Source organism: Astatotilapia calliptera, chromosome 18 (genome assembly GCF_900246225.1).
Source record: "Astatotilapia calliptera chromosome 18, fAstCal1.2, whole genome shotgun sequence".
NCBI lineage: Eukaryota > Metazoa > Chordata > Actinopteri > Cichliformes > Cichlidae > Astatotilapia > Astatotilapia calliptera.
In genome coordinates this window covers 21,414,869-21,436,670 of record NC_039319.1, presented here as the reverse complement: position 1 = coordinate 21,436,670, position 21,802 = coordinate 21,414,869, and the positions used below count along the sequence as shown (strand labels likewise).

Sequence of the window (21,802 nt, the reverse complement as noted above, 5' to 3'; positions counted from 1 at the left end):
TGGTTCATTTAGAAATTCTGGCCTTTTTCCTATTTCATTTTCAGTAGAAACACAATTCTAAAACACAATTTTTAAAGTTTTGCATTTTTTTTAGTTTTTTTTCTTAATTTCTTAATTTTTTTTCATTGTACTTGACAGTTTTTTTTAGTTTCGATTTCATTTTCAGGTAAGCTGTAGTGCTAAGAGGCCTAAAAGTTCTGCTAGCCACCACTAGCCTGAAGCATTTAAGGCAGGATGGAACAATAATTTCATGTTCTTTACCCCAAATTCTGACACTATCATTCAAATGTGGCAGCACCAATAAATATGCTTATTTAATTTTATTTAATTTATTTAATTTTCATAAGCTTGTGTGAATTGTAGCCTCAGCTTCCCTTTCGTAACTGACACGAGTGGCACCAGATGTGGTCTTCTGCTGCTATATCCTATCAGCTTCAGTGTTCAATGTGTTGCCCATTCAGAGACACTCTTCTGCATATTTTGGTAGTAATCACTGGTTATTTGAGTTACCGTTGCCTTCCTGACAGTTTGAACCAGCTTGGCCATTCTCCGCTGACCTCTAGTATTAGAAAGACATTACAAATACATTTGTATGTGGCAGGGACTAAACACGATCACAGACTTTAGAGGGAAAACCAGCACACCGCAGACCACGGCCTCTCTGTGTGAGGATCTAAACGTATTCTACGCTAGATTCGACACAGCGAACACCATGAGACCGGACAGTGTGCGCACCGCGGATGACGTCAGTGCGCACACTGTGTCTGAGGAGGATGTGCGGAAGTGCTTCAGGAAGGTGAACGCACGCAAAGCTACTGGTCCGGACGGGATTCCCGGCCGCGTCCTCAGGTCATGCGCGGCTCAGCTGGCTGGAGTGTTCACGCACATCTTCAACCTTTCCCTCTCTCTGTCTGTAGTCCCAGCCTGCTTCAAAATGGCCACCATCGTCCCTGTACCCAAATCCTCCACCATCTCCTCATTGAACGACTGGCGACCTGTAGCCCTGACCCCCATCGTAAGCAAATGCTTCGAGAAGCTGGTCAGGGACTTCATCTGCTCTGCACTACCCGACTCACTGGACCCTCTACAGTTTGCATACCGCCACAACAGGTCCACTGATGATGCCATAGCCCTGACACTACACACTGCCCTGTCACACCTGGAGAAGAGAGACACGTATGTGAGGATGCTGTTTGTAGATTACAGCTCAGCATTCAATACCATCGTTCCCTCGAAGCTGGACAGGAAACTGCAGGATCTAGGACTGAGCAGCTCCCTCTGCAGCTGGATCCTTAGCTTCTTGTCTGACAGACGCCAGGTGGTCAGACTGGGCAGCATCACCTCATCCCCCATCACACTGAACACTGGTGCTCCACAGGGGTGTGTACTGAGCCCTCTCCTGTACTCACTCTACACCTACGACTGCACAGCCACTAACAGCTCCAACATCATTGTGAAGTTTGCGGACGACACTACAGTGGTGGGTCTTATCACCAACGGTGATGAGACGGCTTACAGGGAGGAGGTCAGCGCCCTGACCCACTGGTGTCAAGACAACCATCTCATCCTCAACGTCGCAAAGACAAAGGAGTTGATAGTGGACTTCCGGAGGTGCAGAGAAGTACACACCCCCATCACCATCAACGGCGCTGCTGTGGAGAGAGTGAGCAGCTTCCGGTTCCTTGGAGTACATCTGGCTGAGGATCTTACGTGGTCAGTACACACAAACAAAACAGTGAAGAAGGCGCAGCAGCGCCTCTTCTTTCTCAGGAGACTGAAAAGATTCGGCATGAGCCCCCGCATCCTCAGGACCTTCTATCGCTGTGCCATTGAGAGCATCCTCACTGGATGCATCACCACCTGGTATGGCAACAGCACCGCCTACAACTGCAAAGCTCTCCAGCGAGTAGTGCGGTGCTCTGAACGGATAATTGGAGGTGAGCTTCCCTCCCTCCAAGACATCTACAGGAAGCGGTGCCTGAGGAAAGCGGGGAGGATCATCAAGGACTCCAGTCACCCCAGCCATAAACTGTTCAGACTGCTTCCATCAGGAAGGAGGTTCTGCAGCATCCGGTCCCGTACCAGCAGACTGAGAGACAGCTTTTTCCATCAGGCCATCAGACTGCTGAACACGTCATAGACACCTCAGCTTCACTACTGGAACTTCAAAATTATGCACTCCACACTGTATATAAATGCCACTTGTTTTGCACATATTCAACTCTGTATATTTTATATATTTTATTATTATTATTATTATTATTTTTATTTTTTATTTTTTATTTTTTATTTTTTATTTTTTATTTTTTACTATTTAATTTGTAAAAATGTGTATACACACACACACACACACACACACACACACACACACACACACACACACACACACACACACACACGTAGGAAAATATTTAGTATACACATCCAGAAATGCATACACTATTATATATTGTACATATATTTATTAGTTTCAGGTTGGCCATTCTTGTATTTTGCTCGTTTGTGTTGTTGTGTTTGCACATCTCTGTTGCTTGTGGGGCTCGCACACAAGAATTTCACTCGCATGTGCTGTGCCAGTGTGCCTGCACATGTGATGTGACAATAAAAGTGATTTGATTTGATTTGATTTGATTTGTAATACCAGCAGAGAATCAGAATCAGAATACTTTAATAATCCTTAACGAAATTATATGGGTTTCAGTTGCTCCAAGACAATAACAGTAACAGACTAAAGTAATGAAATAATATAATACATTACAAAGTTTACAAATGTAAGAAATAGCACTAATATATACACATGTTCAATTGTAAATATCAAGAAGAAAGGGCACAGAGCAAAGGAGCCATTTTTGACCTGCAGAGGGCAGTAACGCGCCTGACGAAGAAGAGGAAGAAGACAACCTTAGCAGAGAGGAGTGTCATTACTACTAGAGGTGTGGGTGTGTGACATGAAGTCCAGAGCTGTTGTTTTCAGTTGACCCTCAGAAATGATCAAACGCAGTCCGACAGGTTTCGGGGACGTTAGATAACGAAGCAGCGACGTGGACTCAGCGGTGTATACAGTATAGTTTTTGCACCGTACTACCGTTAGCTAACTCCTGTGTTATGCTTTCGACTGGGGGTACGGGTCCTCTTTAGCATCCGTGTACCTGCGTGTGTCCGTCTGTTTGTCAAGCCTGTGAGTGTTTGTGTGTGTCCGCGATGCGTTTCAACGAGAAGGAGCTGGTGTTACTGAGCCGCCAGCCCTCGGAGAGAGCAGCTGAACTGGGGATGAGAGGTCCCAAGAAAGGAGACGGTAAGGACAATCATTCAGACGCACTTCCGTTTCGTGTATTTGGGCACAGCAGCTAATGTCAGCATCAGATATTAGACATATCTCTCTGTGTGTACTTCATGCGACAGCTGGGCTGCTTTGTGTTTGTTGTAGAGACGAGTTTGTCTGTCTAACTTCCCTTTTGTGGCCTTGCAGTTGTAAAGAAGAGGCTAGTGAAACTTGTCGTCAACTTCCTCTTTTATTTCCGGACTGATGAGGAAGAGGTCAGTATGCTTGTTGTCACAGCATTTTCTGTGATAAATTGAATACATTTTTTTCAAAAGTGGGGTCAAAATTAACTGAGTGTTTATTTGGCAGCCAATTGGAGCTTTGCTGCTGGAGCAGTGTAGGGTGGAGAGGGAGGACAGCCAGACTTTCTCTATTGGTAAGCTTCAGCATCCTTTAGAGGTACAGTTAGGAGTGACTGTAAGTCTATAAGTGACCGATTTGTTTTTGGTAGTTCTGCCTCTGTACACAACCCCAGTGGTTTTTACATCAAACAATGAACATGCCTTTGAAGCGCAGACTCCCAGCTTTTATTCAAGGGCTATAACAACAATATCACATTACCTCTTTAGGAGTTACAACCATTTTTATAAACTGTAACCCTCTGTGCTGGTCTTTGTTGCAGCCACCTTTAGTTACTAGTTTTGGGTTGAGATCGGGTGACCAACTTCAGTTGAAGACGATCCCATTTCTTTGGTTTAAAAAACTCTTGAGTTGCTTTTGCTCATATTTCTATCAGCAGTCACAGAGTGCAACTCCCGCCGAAGAGCAAGGGCTGTGCTAAAACTGTTATATTTTATGATGTCTTTATTACAACATGCTGACATCAACCTGTTAATGGCATCATTGTGACATCATCGGGTGTCGTATTGAGAAAATTGAAAGTGTGTTGTACTGGTCTCTCCATGTGCTTTCATATGATATATTACTCAATATAATTTCTTTAAAATGGTTTTCAAGGTCAACTTTGACCTTGGGTGCTAGAAATGAAGATAAAGGTCAAATGCTTAGCCAACCTAGTTTTAATTTACCCCATGGTCTAGTTTCTTGTTGTGAAATTTGAAGACAATCCATTAAAAAAATTGTGGATGATATAAAGTTTACAGCTTTTTTTTTCATATTCTGTGTGACTTTAACATTGACACAATTCTCACTAAAAGGAAATCACCTCGAGCTGTATTGGTATCTACCATCACACCAAATGTGAAAATTATATCATGAAAACTGTGGACACTAAACTGCTAACAAGCAGACAGACAAATGGTACCGATTACATACTTCGTCGCTTTGGAGGGAAAATAAATATTAGTGATCCGGTTCCACTGGCAGCCATATAATGCCCATGTATGACAGATAATGTGTGATGCCTCCGATCATGAGCTGTGTCTTTCCTTCTCTGTACTTTTCTCCTTCCATCATCCTGGTACAAGTTCATCTTGGTTTGATCTGTCCAGACTCTGTTAGATGTTTTCTGAAAAAGTCTAATCTGGCCTTCCTTTTCTTGAATGTAACCAGTGGTTTGCACCTTGTTGTAAACTCTCAGCATTTCCAATCATGAAGGTGTCTCTTCATTCTAGACTTTGATGTTGTTGAGTTGGCCAGTGCATTTCTTCTTCCTTTTTAAGAATGCACCAGATTGCTCATTTGGCTGTTCCTACAGTTGTTGTTGTTGTCTCTCATTTAGGTTTATTTTGGTTATTCGGCCTCCTGCGCCTTCATCAACATCATCTGGAATCAACTCCATACTTTTTATCTGCTTATCTTGTCATTGAACAAGGAAACAGGAAACACCTGGTCATGAAACTGGCAGTCAGGTGTTTGACTGTGTAAGAAATGGTTGTAATACCTAAACAATCAGTTCATTACTTTTGTTAACTACATTGAGTTAAAGCTAAAGTCTGCACTTCTGTAATATTGTAATAGTTTGATGCAGAATGAACCGTGGTGGTATATAGAAGCAAAACTACAAAACCATATTGACCTAACTGTATATTTCACTTTCTCACTGGTGCTCTGCTGTTTCTGCTTGTTTCCTTCATGTGTTTCTGATCTCTAATGGCCTCTGTTTGCTGTAGCATTTCTGGATGAAGCAGAGAGGAAATATGTGTTTGAATGTGATACTGAAGAGCAGTGTGCCGAGTGGATAGACTCCATTATCAAAGCAAGGTAGGACTGACTTTTCTTCTTTCTTATTCCAGGAAGCACAGAAGCTTACAGACACTTACAGCCATCAATAAGTGATTAATAAATGGAGAAAAACGTAACTTTTAAACCAAATGTATTTTTTTGACCGGGTATCAAATAATATCCCATAAAGGTCAGAACACACTCACTGCATACTCCAATAGTTACACCTGTTAAACTGATCTTTAAAGCAAATATTTAATCAGCCAATCACGTGATAGAAACTCATTGGAGTTAGCCAAGTAAACACAGTCATGATGATCTGCTGAAGTTCAAACTAAGCATGGTGCAGTTGGTGATGGTCAAGACAAAAAAAGTAAAACCCTTAACCCCCCACAGTGAGTAGTTTTGTTTTTTGTATTTGTTTAATTTGCTATATTACGTATTTAAAAACACAGAGCTGTACTGACTACATATGCTCATAAAGTCTAAAAGAAGAGCATTTTGTATGTGTTTTCTAACTTAATAACCAAATAATGAAAAGCTGTGTTCTGTACAGCTGAATATGCTTACACATCTATGCCATTTGAACAGTGTGGGTAGAACAAGTGACACCTCACATAGTAACAGAGTAACAGACTCACATGGGTGAAACTGTCACAAATGAATGATTTTGCTGTTTTCAGAGGCACAGTGTTAGAAATGTGAGTGTTAAACGGCTTCAGTCTGATCCATAACAGCTCTGACATATTGTTTTAAAGCTTACTGGGAATGCATAATACTCCCAAACAGCAGAGGATATCTGAGGAGGATCATAGCGCTCTAACTTCTCCTTTGGGCTTCAGTGAGTCTGCCGGAAAAATTGTCAGACCTGGCAGCTGTGGCGTCGGGCACATTTAATATTGTGCTTGATTAATGTATCTGCTAACTGCTAATTGAGTGGTAGCTCAGACAGACCTGCAGGGCTTCATGTGAGCAGACAGGCGGAGAGAAGATGGGAGACAGAGAGACCCGCAGAGTCCATTTCTCACAAATAATAATCATCATAATAACAGTAATACACTATATTTTTATAGTGTATTGTTATTTTAATATAACACAGTTTACAAAGTGCATTGACAGCCAGGGGTACACAGCCATTAAAGTCACATAAATACACACATATATATTCAAAAAAGACTAAAAATGTGAATAAAATGAATGAACTACTGGAGCAAGGATTGACTTAGAAGCAAGTCTATAAAAAGAAAGAGGAAGTGATTCTGTAAGCCTGCTGTCTTCAAGAAGGTCATTACAGGATCTAAGGCTGTGAGCAAGCTTATACGGGGTCAGTAGTTCTGCTATGAACCCAGACAAGGATGAGCTAATCAGTAAAATCCTAAAATCAGATTTAAACCATAGAGGAAGCAAGCAGAAAGAAGCCAGGATAGGGGTCATATGATGCTGTCTGCTAAAATCAGTAAGAAGCCTAGCAAAAGAGCACCCATTCATATTTTAGCTTGTTTACATAAACCAATAAGAGATTTTATTAGTGGACAAGAAGTAGACACAGATCAGCTGAACAGGTAAATGGTATGAAACAAAAACATTTGTTCTTTATTCCACTTTTAACTTTTATTTAACTTTTTTATTTAAGCATTTTTTATAGTAACAGTAATAATAATAATAGTAACTATATTAATAAGATGAGCTATAAAAATACTACAAAATCAGCTATGAAAAACTGTGTCTCTGCAAGACAGATGTATTGAAAATAAATAGTTGTCCATCTTGGTAGCGGAGTGTAAAATTCATTGTGCTTAGAGCTGACAGGAGGTCAGCCGAGGCCAGGCAGACTGCCGGGTTTGTAACGCACTGGTGGAAACCCTGAGCTTGCGTAACGTAGCTAGCATGGCCCAGCTACCTGTCAACGAGCAACAAACAATTAAAATGTTCCTCTACAGAACATTTTAAGTCGATCCTTGCTCCAGAGGAAGTTCCTGTGACTGTGTTTAATGTTACAAGCTGAGTTGCAGCTCTGATCTTTACTGTATTTGTCTAACATTATTTCTCCCTAAATGTCAAGTTCATTTGTTGTCTAATCTCTTGCAGTTACGAGTTCATGAGGAAGAATCTTATATTCTATCGAACAGAAATCCACAGGCTCACAGGGAAGGTGAGACCCCTCGCAGCAGCACGCCAGTGCGCTAAATGCCACACAGATGGTGCTTCTAATCAGCAGCGTTCATACTGTGGGATGGTTACAGTGCGGTTTGGAGTTCATATTATCATCATCAATAGCAGACAGACTGGTAGATTAATGAAGGGGGATGGTTTTGGTTTTGCTCGGCAATGCTGAGCTCTCTCGGCTGCTAAGATTCATGTAAACAACACTGTGGAATTTCATGATGACTCTCAAAGCGCACAACGAAACATGCCAGAGAAAGCTCAATTAGCAATGTGTCTCTCTAGAAACAATTTCCTAGTTACTCGGGATGAGACAGGCTGCAAAAGCTTTTCTCCTCGTGTTGTACATTTGATTGTGCATATAATTATTCATTGCAGTGTGAGCCGCAGCTGAAATCCCACTAACCTCTGGAGATCTCAAAAATCTCTAAGTAAAAGCCAGGCTTTCTGACCTCTAGGTTTGAGTGCTTTTCTATTTGTTTGGTTCTTTGAGTCTGATTTTGCTGAAGTAAACATTTCATATAAACTCTGCTTCTGCTTCAGTAACAGCTAATTTTCCCTGTACACTGTTTTACTCACTGCCTGCTTTCTCCACAGGACCCCTTGGAGCAGTATGGTATATCCGATGAAGCTCGTTTCCAGGTCAGCAACGGTCGGCCGCTTGTGGCTAGAGATACCTCCTCCCTGTAGACCAGCGTCCTGTGTTCACATTCTATGTTTTATTTTGATTAGTTCACTCTGCCATTCCAGCATCACTCCACACTGGTTTGAAAACCACAGCGTTATCGCCCACAATCTTGCTCCTTAGAGCTCTACTGCGCTGCATTTATTATATCTCGGGTTGCCTCAGACCTATGCAGGTGTCTTAGGTAATGTAAAGCCATCCTCAGTTTAGTCCTGCTGCGTCTTTGTCAGTCATTACAAGCAACGCAATGCTTTGGTTAAGTCAACACGATCATATTTGTGATTTCGGGGCATTCTCATTTGCCTTTTCTGTGTCATTTTTAGACTTCTGGCCCAGTTAATCAGTTCCCTGTATAAACATTTTATGTTTTCTACTGTTGATGCTATACATTCAGACAATGTGATTTCAAGAGCGACTTTCATTCAGGACTATTAGTAATGTGAGTAGAACTATGTTCAAAATATCTAATTTGAGGACATATTAACACGTAAACCATTGTTTTAATGGAGCCTTTTAAAAGAAGCTTACAGTTGATAGCGTGCCTGATTTAGAAAACCTTTGGCAGTATTCCTGCTCTGATTTGAACTGTTTTTGAGTCTTTTGAGCTGCTGAGTTGAGCCACATATTTTACTTAGTGTCTGTGAAAAAGGCAAAGCTGTCCAGATGTGTATTTATCATGTTATGCCTCATTGTTAGATTCCTTTAGTGTTTGAGACAATACTTTTGCACAGTTATTGGGTGTTGAGGGTTGTTTCTTTTATTACAACTATCGTACTTGATCAGCCTACTGTACCTTTTCTGTGGCACTTTGATTCAGATCCCTTTATGTAAGCTGTTGAACCATGTGTTTAAAAACCAGGCTCTTGGCATGATTCAGGAAATAAAAATAAACAAATCACGTGAATATTTGTGAAAACGAGAGCTGACATTTTGCTCTCAACTCAAGTTTCCTGTAAGACTTTTTTGCATCTTTCAAATTAGCGAAATCTTTGTTTTTCAAGAGTCTCTCTGTAATTGCATGTCATTGAATGTATCTTCATTTTAAATGTTTTGCACATAGAACTTTTGTTTTTAGTTAACAACATCTGCTTCACTGGCATCTCTTTTTTATACTAATAAAGCCATTTGAAAGAAATTTTAAATTCATCCAGTGTGTCATCTGTCAACCAAAAGTGAAAGCATTTGATAACACACATACACGCACACACGCGCACACACACACACAAAATGTAATGTGTGTCGGTGGCTACATCCAGCTCTTGTAAATAGTCTGTAGCTTAGGTTCTATAGGTTCTTAATACATTTTGGCCTGCCAGGGTGCAGCTGGAGCCCCTGTGCACACACTAAACTAAACAGACAGGCACACCTCCACTGCTACTACAAATACACAAAATGAAACAAAAAGGAAAGTTGATGCTGAAGGCAAATAATTTCAGCTAAGGCGAGAGACTGAGCTTTCGTATTTCCCTGGTGTAAAGAAGTGCCTGTGTATCAATTTTCCATAAGCCAATTTCTGTTATCAAACGACACAATTTCCTTTGTCATTTTGATGTTTGAATCCACACACCAGCAAAGGAGGAGTTGTGAACAGGGAGCTGAGGCTTCAAAAAGTCAATGAAGTGAGAAGAGGCATGCAACATCAGCACAGCAGACGGGTTGGTTTTTTTTATTTTTGTTGTTGTTGTTTTTAGCAGAGTCTCAAAGCAAGTTTTCATTTTTATGTGATTTTCACTGGACTCTGCAAAACTTGTGCCAGTAATGTCCTTTGTGGGTACAAAACAACGCTAAATCATCATCAGCCCTCCACCACCATGCCTGACAGTTGTCAGGATATGGAAATATTTGAAATATTTTATTTTTAATTAAATAATAAATTACTTTAGTAATGTTTAAACAAATAAAATAATTAAAAATAAATTTGTAAATAAATTTACAAATGCATAATTATCACACAACTCATTATTTAGGCACAGAATTCTTTATTTTTGATGCGCGTGACTGTTCTTGTCCTTCACAGTCAGAGGTCTGCATGAATTTATTCTTTAGTAAGAGACCACAGAGGCCACGCCTGAAAGAATGAAATCTAAAACTGTCCTTCAAGCATTACTATATTGAAATACTCATTCATAATTATAATCCTGATTGTACCATCCCTTAAATGGTGATATTGATTAGTCTGTCAACTTACACAGTCGGGATTATTAGACAGTCAAGAACTGCCAGAAAGTGATTTCTGATGTTTCTGTGTTTTGTTGTGTGTGTGTGTGTGTGTGTGTGTGTGTGTGTGTGTGTGTGTGTGTGTGTGTGTGTGTGTGTGTGTGTGTGTGTGTGTGTGTGTGTGTGTAATGGTTTATACTTGTAAACAGACAGTAGTCAACAGCATTTATGAAAGAGTTATGAATAAAAAAAGAGAATATGGTTTTTGCTGGTATCTTTATGACTGCATTATACATTGTAATTAATGCAGTCCTTTTTCAACCACTGAAAATATTTTTATACAACTGTGTTATATTTGTTTTAATTTCTGCTGCCCTCTTGGCCAGATCTCTCTTACAAAAAAGTATATTTTTAATGCCAATGGGACGTTTTATCTGGATAGATAAAGGTTATATAAGCTTCACTTTGCCAGTCTAAACTTTACAAATATATCATCTCTTTTGTTGTTAAGGTGAGTAAAAACCAGACAATGGAAAGATACTGGCTTTGTAGTACAGGCCTCTGGAAACACACACATTATATAAATAATTATTTATTGAGTATATTGAATTAAACCTTTTTGTTCACTAAATGGTGTTTGATGTTTTGTCATATTGTTTTTTTTTAACTATCGTGCAAATACATCACCGTTGAAAGTGGAAATAAAATAAATTTTAGTATCAACGCTGATGCTCAAACATGAATCCACAATGTAAGAAAGTAAAATGTATGTTTTTTAATCGCATTTTTGTTGCATTTGAGATTCTGTTCTCTGTGGCATGACCTGAACTGCTATTCATTTTGAAACCTGTGCTAAATCTTTGACTATAAACTGGTGAGACTATAATCTTGTTTAGCCTCGGTTGCCGGTTAAACCCAGAGGTCAGGTTTTACCGACAGCGTTCAGTCGAGTCGGACACGTTTCCTTAACAACGGAAAATGTGTGTTTCAAAAACAGCGACGTCACGCACTTCCCGTGATGCTTAGCGAGCCTAAATTGAATGCTCGGCAAAAGAAAACATTTGTATTCTGTGTGTGTCGATTTTACGGGTAAAAAGCACAAAACAACACATTTGAACTGAGTTAGAAAACACTACGAGAACCAAATTAACAGTGCATACGGGGGGAAGCGTTTACTGGGGGAAAGGTAGGTGCTAATACGATAAATTGTCTTACACAGCTGAGCTAGCGTTAGCATTAGCCTAGCTTTCTGTGCTGGGTCGTTGGATTATTTAGATTTTCTTTATTCGTATTTCAGCGATAATCACCAGAGATAGCAGTATTTCGCTTTGTGGGATATGCAAGTAAATGACTGCTGTTGGGTTGCGTTTCAAAGTTACAAGACTAAGGTTTTCATAAAGATAATTTAAGTGCTGTTAGCATGTCAGAGTCCACAGTCGCAGCTGATCATAGGTACTGGTATGTCATTTAATTACACGTCGGTGGTTGGTTGGTTGGTTGGTTAGTTAGTTAGTTGGAGATGGAATGAAACCAAAAAACTCTACATTTTAACTATTGATTGGTTTATCTTTGTAATTCTTCCGGAGGGTTTTAATGTAGCTTTATTGCCTCATTGATCAATACAAAGCAGTTCCTCTGGGGATTACTGCTCCATGTCGGTGACTCTTAGCATTGTCGTTTGATAAACGGTAAGTTCAAAGCGTTTTAAATCAGTTGAATAACGGGTTTATTTATCTAACAACAAATACACCGTGTATGCCGATGTTTGACAGGTAGCTTATACACGGTGCCATTTCCTATATAGAATAAACACATCGTCAATGAACGCATCTTGTGAATGAACTTTATTGTGGTCTTGTCCTGTTCTCAGGATCATGGATCAGGACTATGAGTGCAGGCTCCTCAGACAGATCAATATCCAAAATGAGAATGCAAGTCCCATTGTAAGTAAAAACAAGTTTTTTTTGTCTATTCTGTCTGATTCCTTGTATGTAAAGTAATGTTCATCCTCTGAACAAAAGCTAATTCTGCTGTCTAATCAAGACTAGTCAAATCTGCAAGTAATCTTGAATAAGGTCATTGTCTTAATTTTTAAATGATGATATCCCCTCCCAGGAGGGACATGAGGGCAGTGCTTTCCATGTATTATAAGGGGAAAATGGTTTCACATGGCAGTCTATTGACACTGTCACCACTGTTGAGTAAAAACAAGACCTTACTGGCCAAAAGACTGGCTTTTGTGAATGTTGCCTCCTGTTGTTATCACCTCAAAAAAACACACCATCTGCCATCTAAATTATGTTCCTGTTCCGTTATTGAGTTTTCAAATCCACTCCGAGGCCTGTTTGTTTGCCGTAGAGTTAAAAAAAAAAAAAACCCACAATGCTGTCTTCTCTTTTCCCTTGTGCAGAAAGCTCTAGGAGCAGTGCGATCTCTGACACCCACCAGCTCCCCCCTGTCCTCTCCTAGCAAGCATGGTGATCGCTTCATTCCCTCCCGGGCTGGAGCCAACTGGAGTGTCAACTTCCATCGCATTAATGTGAGTCTGCCACAACAGCAAATACACCAAGCACTCTTCTGCCTGTCCTACCAAAAGAACAATGCTCTCAAGATTAAAGTGTTTGCTTTGTTTTTTCTAATACTTAAGTTTACAGAATTGGTTGAGAGTGATCATTTATTGATTATGATTATTTTAACACAGGAAATTGAAAAGTCGCACAATCAAAATAGGAAAACCAAAGATGGCACCACTGACAGCAACAAAGGTAATCCATTGCTTTTCTCTTGAATGATGACAAACTGTGTTTCCACCTGCACCTCTCTTGTCACAAGCATTTAAATTGTGAATGAGACAAAATCTGTTTTTGCATTTTCTTTGTGTTCAGTTTTCTTTACTTTAGCTTCTGTCTGAATGTTTGTGTAGTTGGAATTTAGTTTCACCCCTGTGTTTGTTCATTCAGACTTTAGTATTAGAGTGAAAGCTCTTAATGGTGCTGTAAATTTGCTCAAAATAAGGTTGGTTATATGTCACAGTTAGGTGTGTGTTTTTGTTTTTTGTTTTTCAAGGCTATCGTAATGGATAAAAGATGATGAAAAAAAACTTTAGCCTATATTTTATCATGATATTTAGTTACTGAATAATTATCATGATAGTCATGTATTATGAGTTACTCGCTTTCCCATCCCCAAGTGAAATATGTTTTTCTGTGTTGTAGATGTGCTTTAGGTGTGAGTTTTATCCATTTTCAGTTCATTTCCACAGGTATCTCTTTCTGCTCCAGTCAAACTTGATAATTTGACCTTCTCTTGTTTACTAAGCCTGGGCAGGCTTATGGAGACTGCAGATAAGGGCTAAACAAAGCTTAGTGGAAAATTCTCCCTGATCTTCAGAGATGTGAGCGAGAGCTGAGAAACTGCAAAGGGAGCACAGGGTTTGAAGTTAATCATTTCGACAGCCTGGTTTGATTTCCCCTCTGTCTGTTCCTTTGTCTTCAGCGGACGGTCTGGCTTACTCAGCTCTGCTGAAAAATGAGCTACTAGGAGCAGGCATTGAGAAAGTCCAAGACCCCCAGTCAGAAGATCGTCGCTTGCAGCCATCTACGCCTGCCAAGAGGAGCCTTTTTAGTGTAAAAAATAATAATAATAATGTTTTTGTAACTGGCTAAGTGTTTTTTGTTTTACGGTGGGTTTTGTCTGCGTTAGAAATAATCTGTTTGATTGTTGTAGTATTCTGTAAGTACCAAGAGAGCTCTTCCCGACGAGGATGGAAACACAGTCTCTCCCTATTCACTATCACCCGTCAGTAGTAACAGGTAATTAAATTTTCCAGCTAAACGTGAAAGTGCCATTTCTTAATATGGGGAGAAAAATTGACTGTGTTGCTTACATGTTATTGGGCTTTACAGTCAGAAACTTCTTCGATCGCCACGAAAACCAACACGCAAGATTTCTAAAATACCTTTCAAAGTTCTGGACGCTCCAGAGCTTCAAGATGATTTCTACCTTAACCTAGTGGACTGGTCCTCTCTGAATGTGCTCAGTGTGGGACTGGGTACCTGTGTCTACTTGTGGAGTGCCTGTACCAGCCAGGTGTGTGTGACATGTTAGCTGAGAAAACCTGTGATAGTGTGTCATACTTAATGAAAAAGACATAATTGAACTACCTCCTGGTACATTCGTATTAATCTGTCTCCTTTGTCTGGCACTTTTCGAAACTTTAGGTGACTCGTCTTTGTGACCTTTCTGTAGAAGGAGACTCTGTGACGTCAGTGGGCTGGTCAGAGAGGGTGTGTTTTTCTTTCATTGATTCTTGTCTTTGCAAGCTCTCGTCCAGGACTTTAAACAATGCTGTAATAAAGCCTGCACAGCTGGCCTTTTTTTACAGTTTCTGAAAGCAGAAAAACTGCCAGAAACTGAGTGTTCAGAGCACTCTACAGCCTGAGGTTTGGGCTCATAGTTATTGTTTTTTAAAAATATGACTTTAATTATCGATTCTTTGGATATGTTTATGCAAGGTTGAGAATTCACCATCACAACGGTATATATGAAATATATGACAGAAAGTAAGGAAAAGCATAATTGGTTCACTTTGAAGGTCTGCCATGAAACAAGAGTATGTCTGGATATTTCAAAGAAATTCAAGCTTATTTATGATTTCAGGCTTTTAACCTGTGCTGTAACTAAGAAAAGGCTTGAGGGTATTTGCACTTGCTCCTGTTTTTGTGCCATTGTAAGATTAGACTCCTACTTGCCAGTGTCATCTTCAAAGTGTGCTGTCTGTTTTTAGGGTAACCTGGTAGCTGTAGGCACCCACAAAGGCTATGTACAAATCTGGGATGCAGCAGCAGGGAAGAAGCTCTCTGTGCTAGAAGGACACACAGCCAGAGTGGGTAAGTTGAAAGTCTATGGAAATGAAGGCAGAGACAGTCATTCAAGCTTCACTTATTTTCAAACAGTTGTTTAGCAACATCTCTCATTCATGATCGGTGAATCATCTCCCCTGGTCGTCATTCCCTGCTTCTAGGTGCTCTAGCGTGGAATGCCGACCAGCTGTCGTCTGGGAGTCGTGATCGGGTGATCCTGCAGCGGGACATCAGGGCACCGCCTCTCCAGTCAGAACGTCGGCTCCAAGGACACAGACAGGAAGTCTGCGGGCTCAAGTGGAGCACAGACCACCAGCTTCTAGCCTCGGGTGGAAATGATAACAAGGTATGCAGAGAATCTCGCCCAATGCCTTTGTCTGTGCCACATTTTTATTGGGGTCCCTTTTTTATAAAAAACGCCAAAAATTTTCTGTCCTCTTGTTATTGCAACCTGCTGTCTGCAGTTACTCGTGTGGAACCACTCAAGTGTCCTCCCAGTGCAGCAGTACACGGAGCACTTAGCTGCAGTGAAGGCCATCGCCTGGTCTCCTCACCAACACGGCCTGTTGGCCTCTGGAGGAGGCACAGCCGATCGCTGCATCCGCTTTTGGAACACTCTGACTGGCCAGCCTCTGCAGTGCACAGACACCGGCTCTCAGGTCTGCAACCTGGCCTGGTCCAAGCACACTAATGAACTGGTGAGACACCCCATGTCTTTGACTGCACTCTGCTCCTGTGAAATAGAATACATGCATCTGCTCTTAAATACGGACATACACCAAGGTTAATTTTAGGGCTGTTGGTGAGGAGTTTTTTTGCTATTCAGTAGCATTCAACTCAGTTTTTATTTATTTTTCTCTTTTGTGCGTGTGTTTTTGGCTGGAAAATACGATGGAAGCAGTGATGTGGAATTGTTGATTTTTATCCGATGGTAGACAAACCTGCCAGCTAAATAAGTGGAAAAAACTGTTCCTCCTCTGCAGGTCAGCACGCACGGTTATTCCCAGAACCAGATCCTCGTGTGGAAGTATCCGTCTCTAACTCAAGTGGCCAAGCTTACGGGGCATTCCTATAGAGTACTTTACCTGGTCAGTATATTTTTTTCCTTTATAACTAAATTAAAGATAATCTTAACTTAAAATAAAACTGTAAAGCAGAAATAAATAGTCACAGAAAAAAAAGTGTAAGGAAATGATCCTATAAAACTAGACTCACTGACTGACCCTTTAAGAAGTGTCGCTGTTAGATATCCCAGGGTAAAAGGGTGACACTGACACAGAGCTTCTCAAAAATAAAAAAATGAGTCAAACTGACATTTTCTACCTCTTTCTGATGTTTTGTGTAAGTGCTGTTGTGAGTGATTTCTGTGCATCACTTTGGCTTTACACCAACAATTAATACATAGGAATGCACATGTAAACTTAAGAAGGATGTTAATTAATATTTTATGTGCTGAAAGCAAATATAGTGAACTTTAGATAGGAGTATAAAAATTATATTTTAATAAATAATTACACTTAAAGCAAACTAAAATGATAAAATCCTTCCTGTGCCCACTTCAGATTCCTGTAATTACATCAGAATCAGAATACTTTATTAATCCCAGAGCAAATGATGTAGCTGTTATAGTGGTGCATATTCAGTGTTTAATAATAACTTGCATGCAGGCTATGTCACCTGATGGGGAGGCCATCGTGACGGGGGCTGGAGATGAAACTCTGAGGTTCTGGAACGTCTTTAGCAAGATGAGATCCACCAAGGCATGTTTTCTTCCCATTTCTCACTTTCTCTGTGTTGGGCTTCCTTGAATGCAGTTTTCATCACCTGCGTGTTATTTTTGTAGTGGTCTCTGTCTAACGTCCACCTTCCTTCTTTCAGGAATCAGTCTCTGTGTTAAACCTCTTCACCAGGATCCGGTAGTCTGCACTGTACGGGGAATAAAAACAGGAAGGGAATTTGTCTTTGCATGTCTCCTGGTGTAAATGGGGCCTCTTTGAACACTCTCCTCAGTACTCTGCAGAGGTCCTCCTCGACTGGCCTTAGTTAAGTTGTAGCAGAAGATGAGATGAGAGGAGACACATAGACCGAGTATCGAGGGTAGAAGAGATGCACACAGTATTCCACTTCCTCCTGAATGATGGAGCCACTGCCGCCTCCAGTTTCGGGGCCTTTATCTCCCCGTGTCTGCAAACAGACGTTGTGCATACCTGCCAAATATTGAGTTTATCCTTGTGATCGTTTATTTATTTTCTGTTTTTGTTTAGTTTCTTTGTTGTTTGTATGTTTTTTTGCTCCTCCTCCTTTTTTTTTTTTTTTTTACATTTTTAACATATGTTATCGACGTATTTGCTGCAAAGGCTGGTTGACTTAATTTCATGTGCATAACTGCAGTTTTTTGGTCTGATCTGTGGAGCAAGTTTGATTTTGTTCAGGTTTGCAGAAAAAAATTCCAAGCTTGCGTTACCTTTTCCTGAGGGGCAATAATGTTTCGTGTACACTGATGAAAAGATTCATAATCTTGTGCCATTTTGCTAATAGTTAACAAGGATTCAGTGAAAGAGCCTGATCTCTCTTGTTTTTGTTTTTTAAGAAAAATGACATTTTTATTTTAGTTATTGAAAATAATAATCAAACATGGCAAGCATTACTTCATTATCTCCCCAAAACAATTTGTTTTTGGGAGATTATCTTTTCCTAATTGAAAAGCAAGCCAAGGAAAATTAAAAGGAAATAGCTTTGGCTTATCATTGTAGTTTACAGCAACCGCTAGCGCACAGTAAAAACATTTGTGATTAAACCAGATGGTGAAATGCTGCTGTGTAAAGAACTTCTGCTTTGTGCTATGTCTGTAACATATTCAAGCTTGGGGCGCTCATTTTTTTGCTACTTCAAACTTCTTCTGTGTCAGGCAGTCATGCTGTTGAACTTTGTTTTTTAATCTGGAGAAATATTTCATATCCTCTGCCACGTTTTCTTTGAATGTTTCAGTCACCTACCTTTGAACAAGCGCTATTTATTTGTCTTGTGAAAGTTTAGAGTACAGAGTGAAAAGGTTTGCTTAGCGAGGTTGTCTGAAGGGAGCTGACGGTCAACTCTAAATTTTAATGTCACTTAAAGACAACGCTGGCAACTTCAGTTATTGAAAGAATGTTTAAAAAAGAAAAAAATATTTCTGTACTGGAACATGAACAACAATTAAATTGCCATATCTTGTAACTTAGTGCTGTTTTATTGGACTGTAACTACTCCTCAAGTTGTTAGTAATACTTTACGTTCCTGCTTTGTGCTCCAACCAAACATTCATCTGTTTAAACTAAAGGGTGTCTTTAGTTTGCAGGTATTCTCAGTTATTACACGTTTGGTTACATTTGGAGAAGAATCCTTTATATGAATTTATTTATCATATAATTTTTAGAGAACAAAATATTTTGATTCTGGTTTCTAAACTGAGATGTGAACATTTTCAAACCGTTTTACAGTTAAAACAGATAAATTAAACCTTTTTAGTCCCACATGTGGGAAATTTTTTGGTCATGGCACAAAGTACCAGAGCAGTAAAAATAGAATAAAATACTTTCTTATATTGGGAAGATTGCACTTGGTACTATTGCACATTGGAGAGACAGAGTGAAATTTACAATTGTGTATGGGATGTGTGTGTGTGTGTGTGTGTGTGTGTGTGGGGTCATCTGCAAAGACCATGTTGTAGAGTCCGACAGTAGCAGCAAGGAAATGCCTGCGAAATCTTTCCGTCCCACGTCGTGGGTGCCGCAGTCTGCCACTGAAGGAGCTTCTCAGTGCTATCAGAGTCTCCTGCATGGGGTGGGAGATGTTGTCCATCAGGGATGACAGCTTAGCCGCCGTTCTCCTGTCACTCACCACCTCCACTGGGTCCAGAGGGCATCCTAGAACAGAGTTGGCCCGTTGCTACTCCAGCAGACCACACCGTAAAAGATGGCTGAGGCCACCACAGAGTCATAGAAGGTCCGGGCCTTCACTCCAAAAGACCTCTGCAGCAGGTACAGCCTGCTCTGCCCTTTTCTGTAGAGAGCATCTGAATTGTGAGTCCAGTCCAGTTTATTGTTCAGATGTACACCAAGGTACCTGTAGCTGTCCACAGCCTCAATGTCCATACCTTGGATGTTTAGTGGTTGCAGTGGAGGATGTTTGTGCCTGTGGAAGTCTACCACCAGCTCCTTGGTTTTACTAGTGTTGATCTGGAGGTAGTTCTGCTGGCACCAGTCCACAAAGCCTTGGGCCAGCACTCTGTATTCCTTGTCGACCCCATCAGTGATGAGGCCAACTATTGCAGAGTCATCAGGGAACTTCTGCAGGAAGCACTGAGTGGAGTTGTGAGAGGAGTCTGCAGTGTAGATGGTGAAGAGGAATGGAGCCAGAACTGTTCCCTGTGGGGCCCCATACTGCAGACAACCCTGTCAGACCCCGAGTTGTCACATACTGTGGTCGATTGGTGAGGTATTCCAGTATCCATGTTTTGAGGTGATGGTCCACTCCTGTGTTCTCCAGCTTGTCCTTCAGAACTGAGGGAAGAATGGTCTTAAACGCACTGGAGAAATCAAAAAACATGATTCTCACAGTGCTTCCAGTGGTCTCCAGGTGAGAGATTAAATGATGTAGGAGGTGAATGACAGCATCATCCACTCCAGTGCCAGGCTGGTAGGCAAACTGAATTCAGTCCAGTGATGAGCTCATCAGGGGGCGAAGCTGAGCTAGGACCAGCCGCTCCAGGTTCTTCATCAGGTGGGATGTCAGAGCCACCGGCCTGTAGCTGTTGAGGTCCTCGGGACAGTTAAAACTTTAATAGAGCTATAGCAATATAATCTCAGTTTCCTGGTCTTAGATGAGAAGAGTGCCACCACTGTGGTCTTCTCCTGCTGACCAGAAATCCCAGCAGATTAGCAGTTTCTGAAATACTCACATTAACCTGTCTGGCACCAACAACCACGTCACACTGACTTAAATCACCTGAAATGTTGTACCTAACAAAGTGTCTGTGGATTTTGTGTTTTGATTCAGTGTTTTTCTCTCTTATTTTGGGTTTTCACTTATTTTGTCACTTATCCAAACACCTCCCAACATATTTGTCTTGTAGTTATGTCAGAACTAAAAGTGAACACCAGAGGGAGCCATCCTATGAGCTGGTCCAAACTGAGTGATTCAGTGACGCTACCATACAGCAGAATCTACCTGAACAAAGCTACCTCAAAGGTAAGGATCAGATCTTACATTCAAAAGAGGAATAATTTGATATTAACAGCATTGGTTGTTTTTATAACAAGCTTCTGGAAAGGGTAAAAATCTGACCAGACAAACCCCACGGGGCATGTGGTTTCATTTTACCCTCAGTTTAAAACCATATTTGTTCAAACGGGAGCTTTTAACAGCCAGAAAACATCCCGCGGCCTCACCTGGTTTCCAGGAAGTGTGCAAATTTTCATCATATTACCAGCCCAGCCCACACAAGCATAGTTTTGACCCAGAGCATGAAAAATAATGAATGTTCACTGCCTCCCAAAGCTCCCACACCTCTGCTTGTGCCCTGTTGCTTATCCAAACTCCCTCTTACACATTCAAACAGCAAATGGATTTTATCAGTGTAAACAACAGCTGAAGGGTCCAAATGCATGAATAATGATGGCTGATGTTGAATAATTATGTTGCTCTGGTTTTATTTTAATTTGAAAAAACTGAAATGATCCACAGCTTTGTTGGAATTTGACTATTAATAAGTAGGGCTTAACAAACAAAGATTAAAAAAAAAAGAAAGAAAGAAAAATATCACTGCTAATTGAGTGGCTTCAAAAATTAAAGGTCTTTTTCGTGAAGTGGTTGCTTTTTTTCTGTGATGAAAATCAAGTAGTGTAGGCCTAAGTGACTCAGCTCTATCAACACCAAAGAGCCCAAGCCTCTCTCCCTTTCAGACTCCATTATAATGTCATCGAAATAACATGCATAGTTCATTATATCATCTGAATGGAAGACTTTCAGCACAGTCTTCCAGCTCATCTGTGGCTCTCGCTCACTGTGCAGATGTTAACATTAAGCCCTGAAAGCAGAGGGGAGAACAGAGGGAGATCGCTAATATGCATAATCCTACCTCCTGATGTTTCTATCAAGAGGCACCGAGCGCGTGGTTCGTTATACAACCAAAGCCTCACAAGACAGCGAACATGATATTCCCCTAGGTTCCTCCCTAAGCTTGACTCTTGAGTTTCATTGATAAGCAGTCTTTACAGGGATATCAAAGGAACAAAGCTCGTGTGATAGCTGCAGCCACCCAGGTTTCTTCTTTGGTCATTTTGTTAGAAGGAAAAGAGCACAGAGAGTCACTCATGTGACTCATGTCCCACTGACACTCGTCAGTCACCCCAGCAGAACTTTGGTATCCATAAAATGATGGTGGATGGGTAAGGATGGTTTTCTTCAGCCTGTAAAGTGTGACCAGCTGTCAGATGGTGAGCGTCAGAT

The 21,802-nt window shown here is 40.7% G+C and overlaps 2 protein-coding genes across 3 annotated transcripts; both read left to right on the top strand.

The window, feature by feature from the left end:
- Window positions 1–2,852: 2,852 nt before the first annotated feature.
- On the top strand, window positions 2,853–9,429 carry plekhj1 (pleckstrin homology domain containing, family J member 1). Its single transcript, XM_026150716.1, has 6 exons — window positions 2,853–3,295; window positions 3,470–3,537; window positions 3,632–3,698; window positions 5,395–5,485; window positions 7,535–7,598; window positions 8,207–9,429. The coding sequence occupies exons 1-6, from the start codon at window positions 3,202–3,204 to the stop codon at window positions 8,297–8,299; spliced, it is 477 nt and encodes a 158-aa protein (XP_026006501.1). The 5' UTR covers window positions 2,853–3,201; the 3' UTR covers window positions 8,300–9,429.
- A 2,003-nt stretch (window positions 9,430–11,432) lies between these two features.
- Window positions 11,433–17,268, top strand: fzr1a (fizzy/cell division cycle 20 related 1a). Of its 2 annotated transcripts, none has more exons than XM_026150536.1 (14): window positions 11,433–11,637; window positions 12,322–12,394; window positions 12,862–12,990; window positions 13,153–13,216; window positions 13,947–14,077; window positions 14,178–14,263; window positions 14,357–14,540; window positions 14,672–14,737; window positions 15,238–15,340; window positions 15,475–15,659; window positions 15,778–16,011; window positions 16,297–16,401; window positions 16,981–17,073; window positions 17,192–17,268. In XM_026150536.1, exons 2-14 carry the CDS (start codon window positions 12,326–12,328, stop codon window positions 17,231–17,233), a joined length of 1,491 nt encoding a protein of 496 aa, XP_026006321.1. In that variant the 5' UTR covers window positions 11,433–11,637; window positions 12,322–12,325; the 3' UTR covers window positions 17,234–17,268. The 2 variants fall into 2 exon arrangements, with proteins under 2 accessions (XP_026006321.1, XP_026006322.1); XM_026150537.1 differs by lacking the exon at window positions 11,433–11,637 and adding an exon at window positions 11,736–12,139.
- The last annotated feature ends 4,534 nt before the right edge of the window (window positions 17,269–21,802 follow it).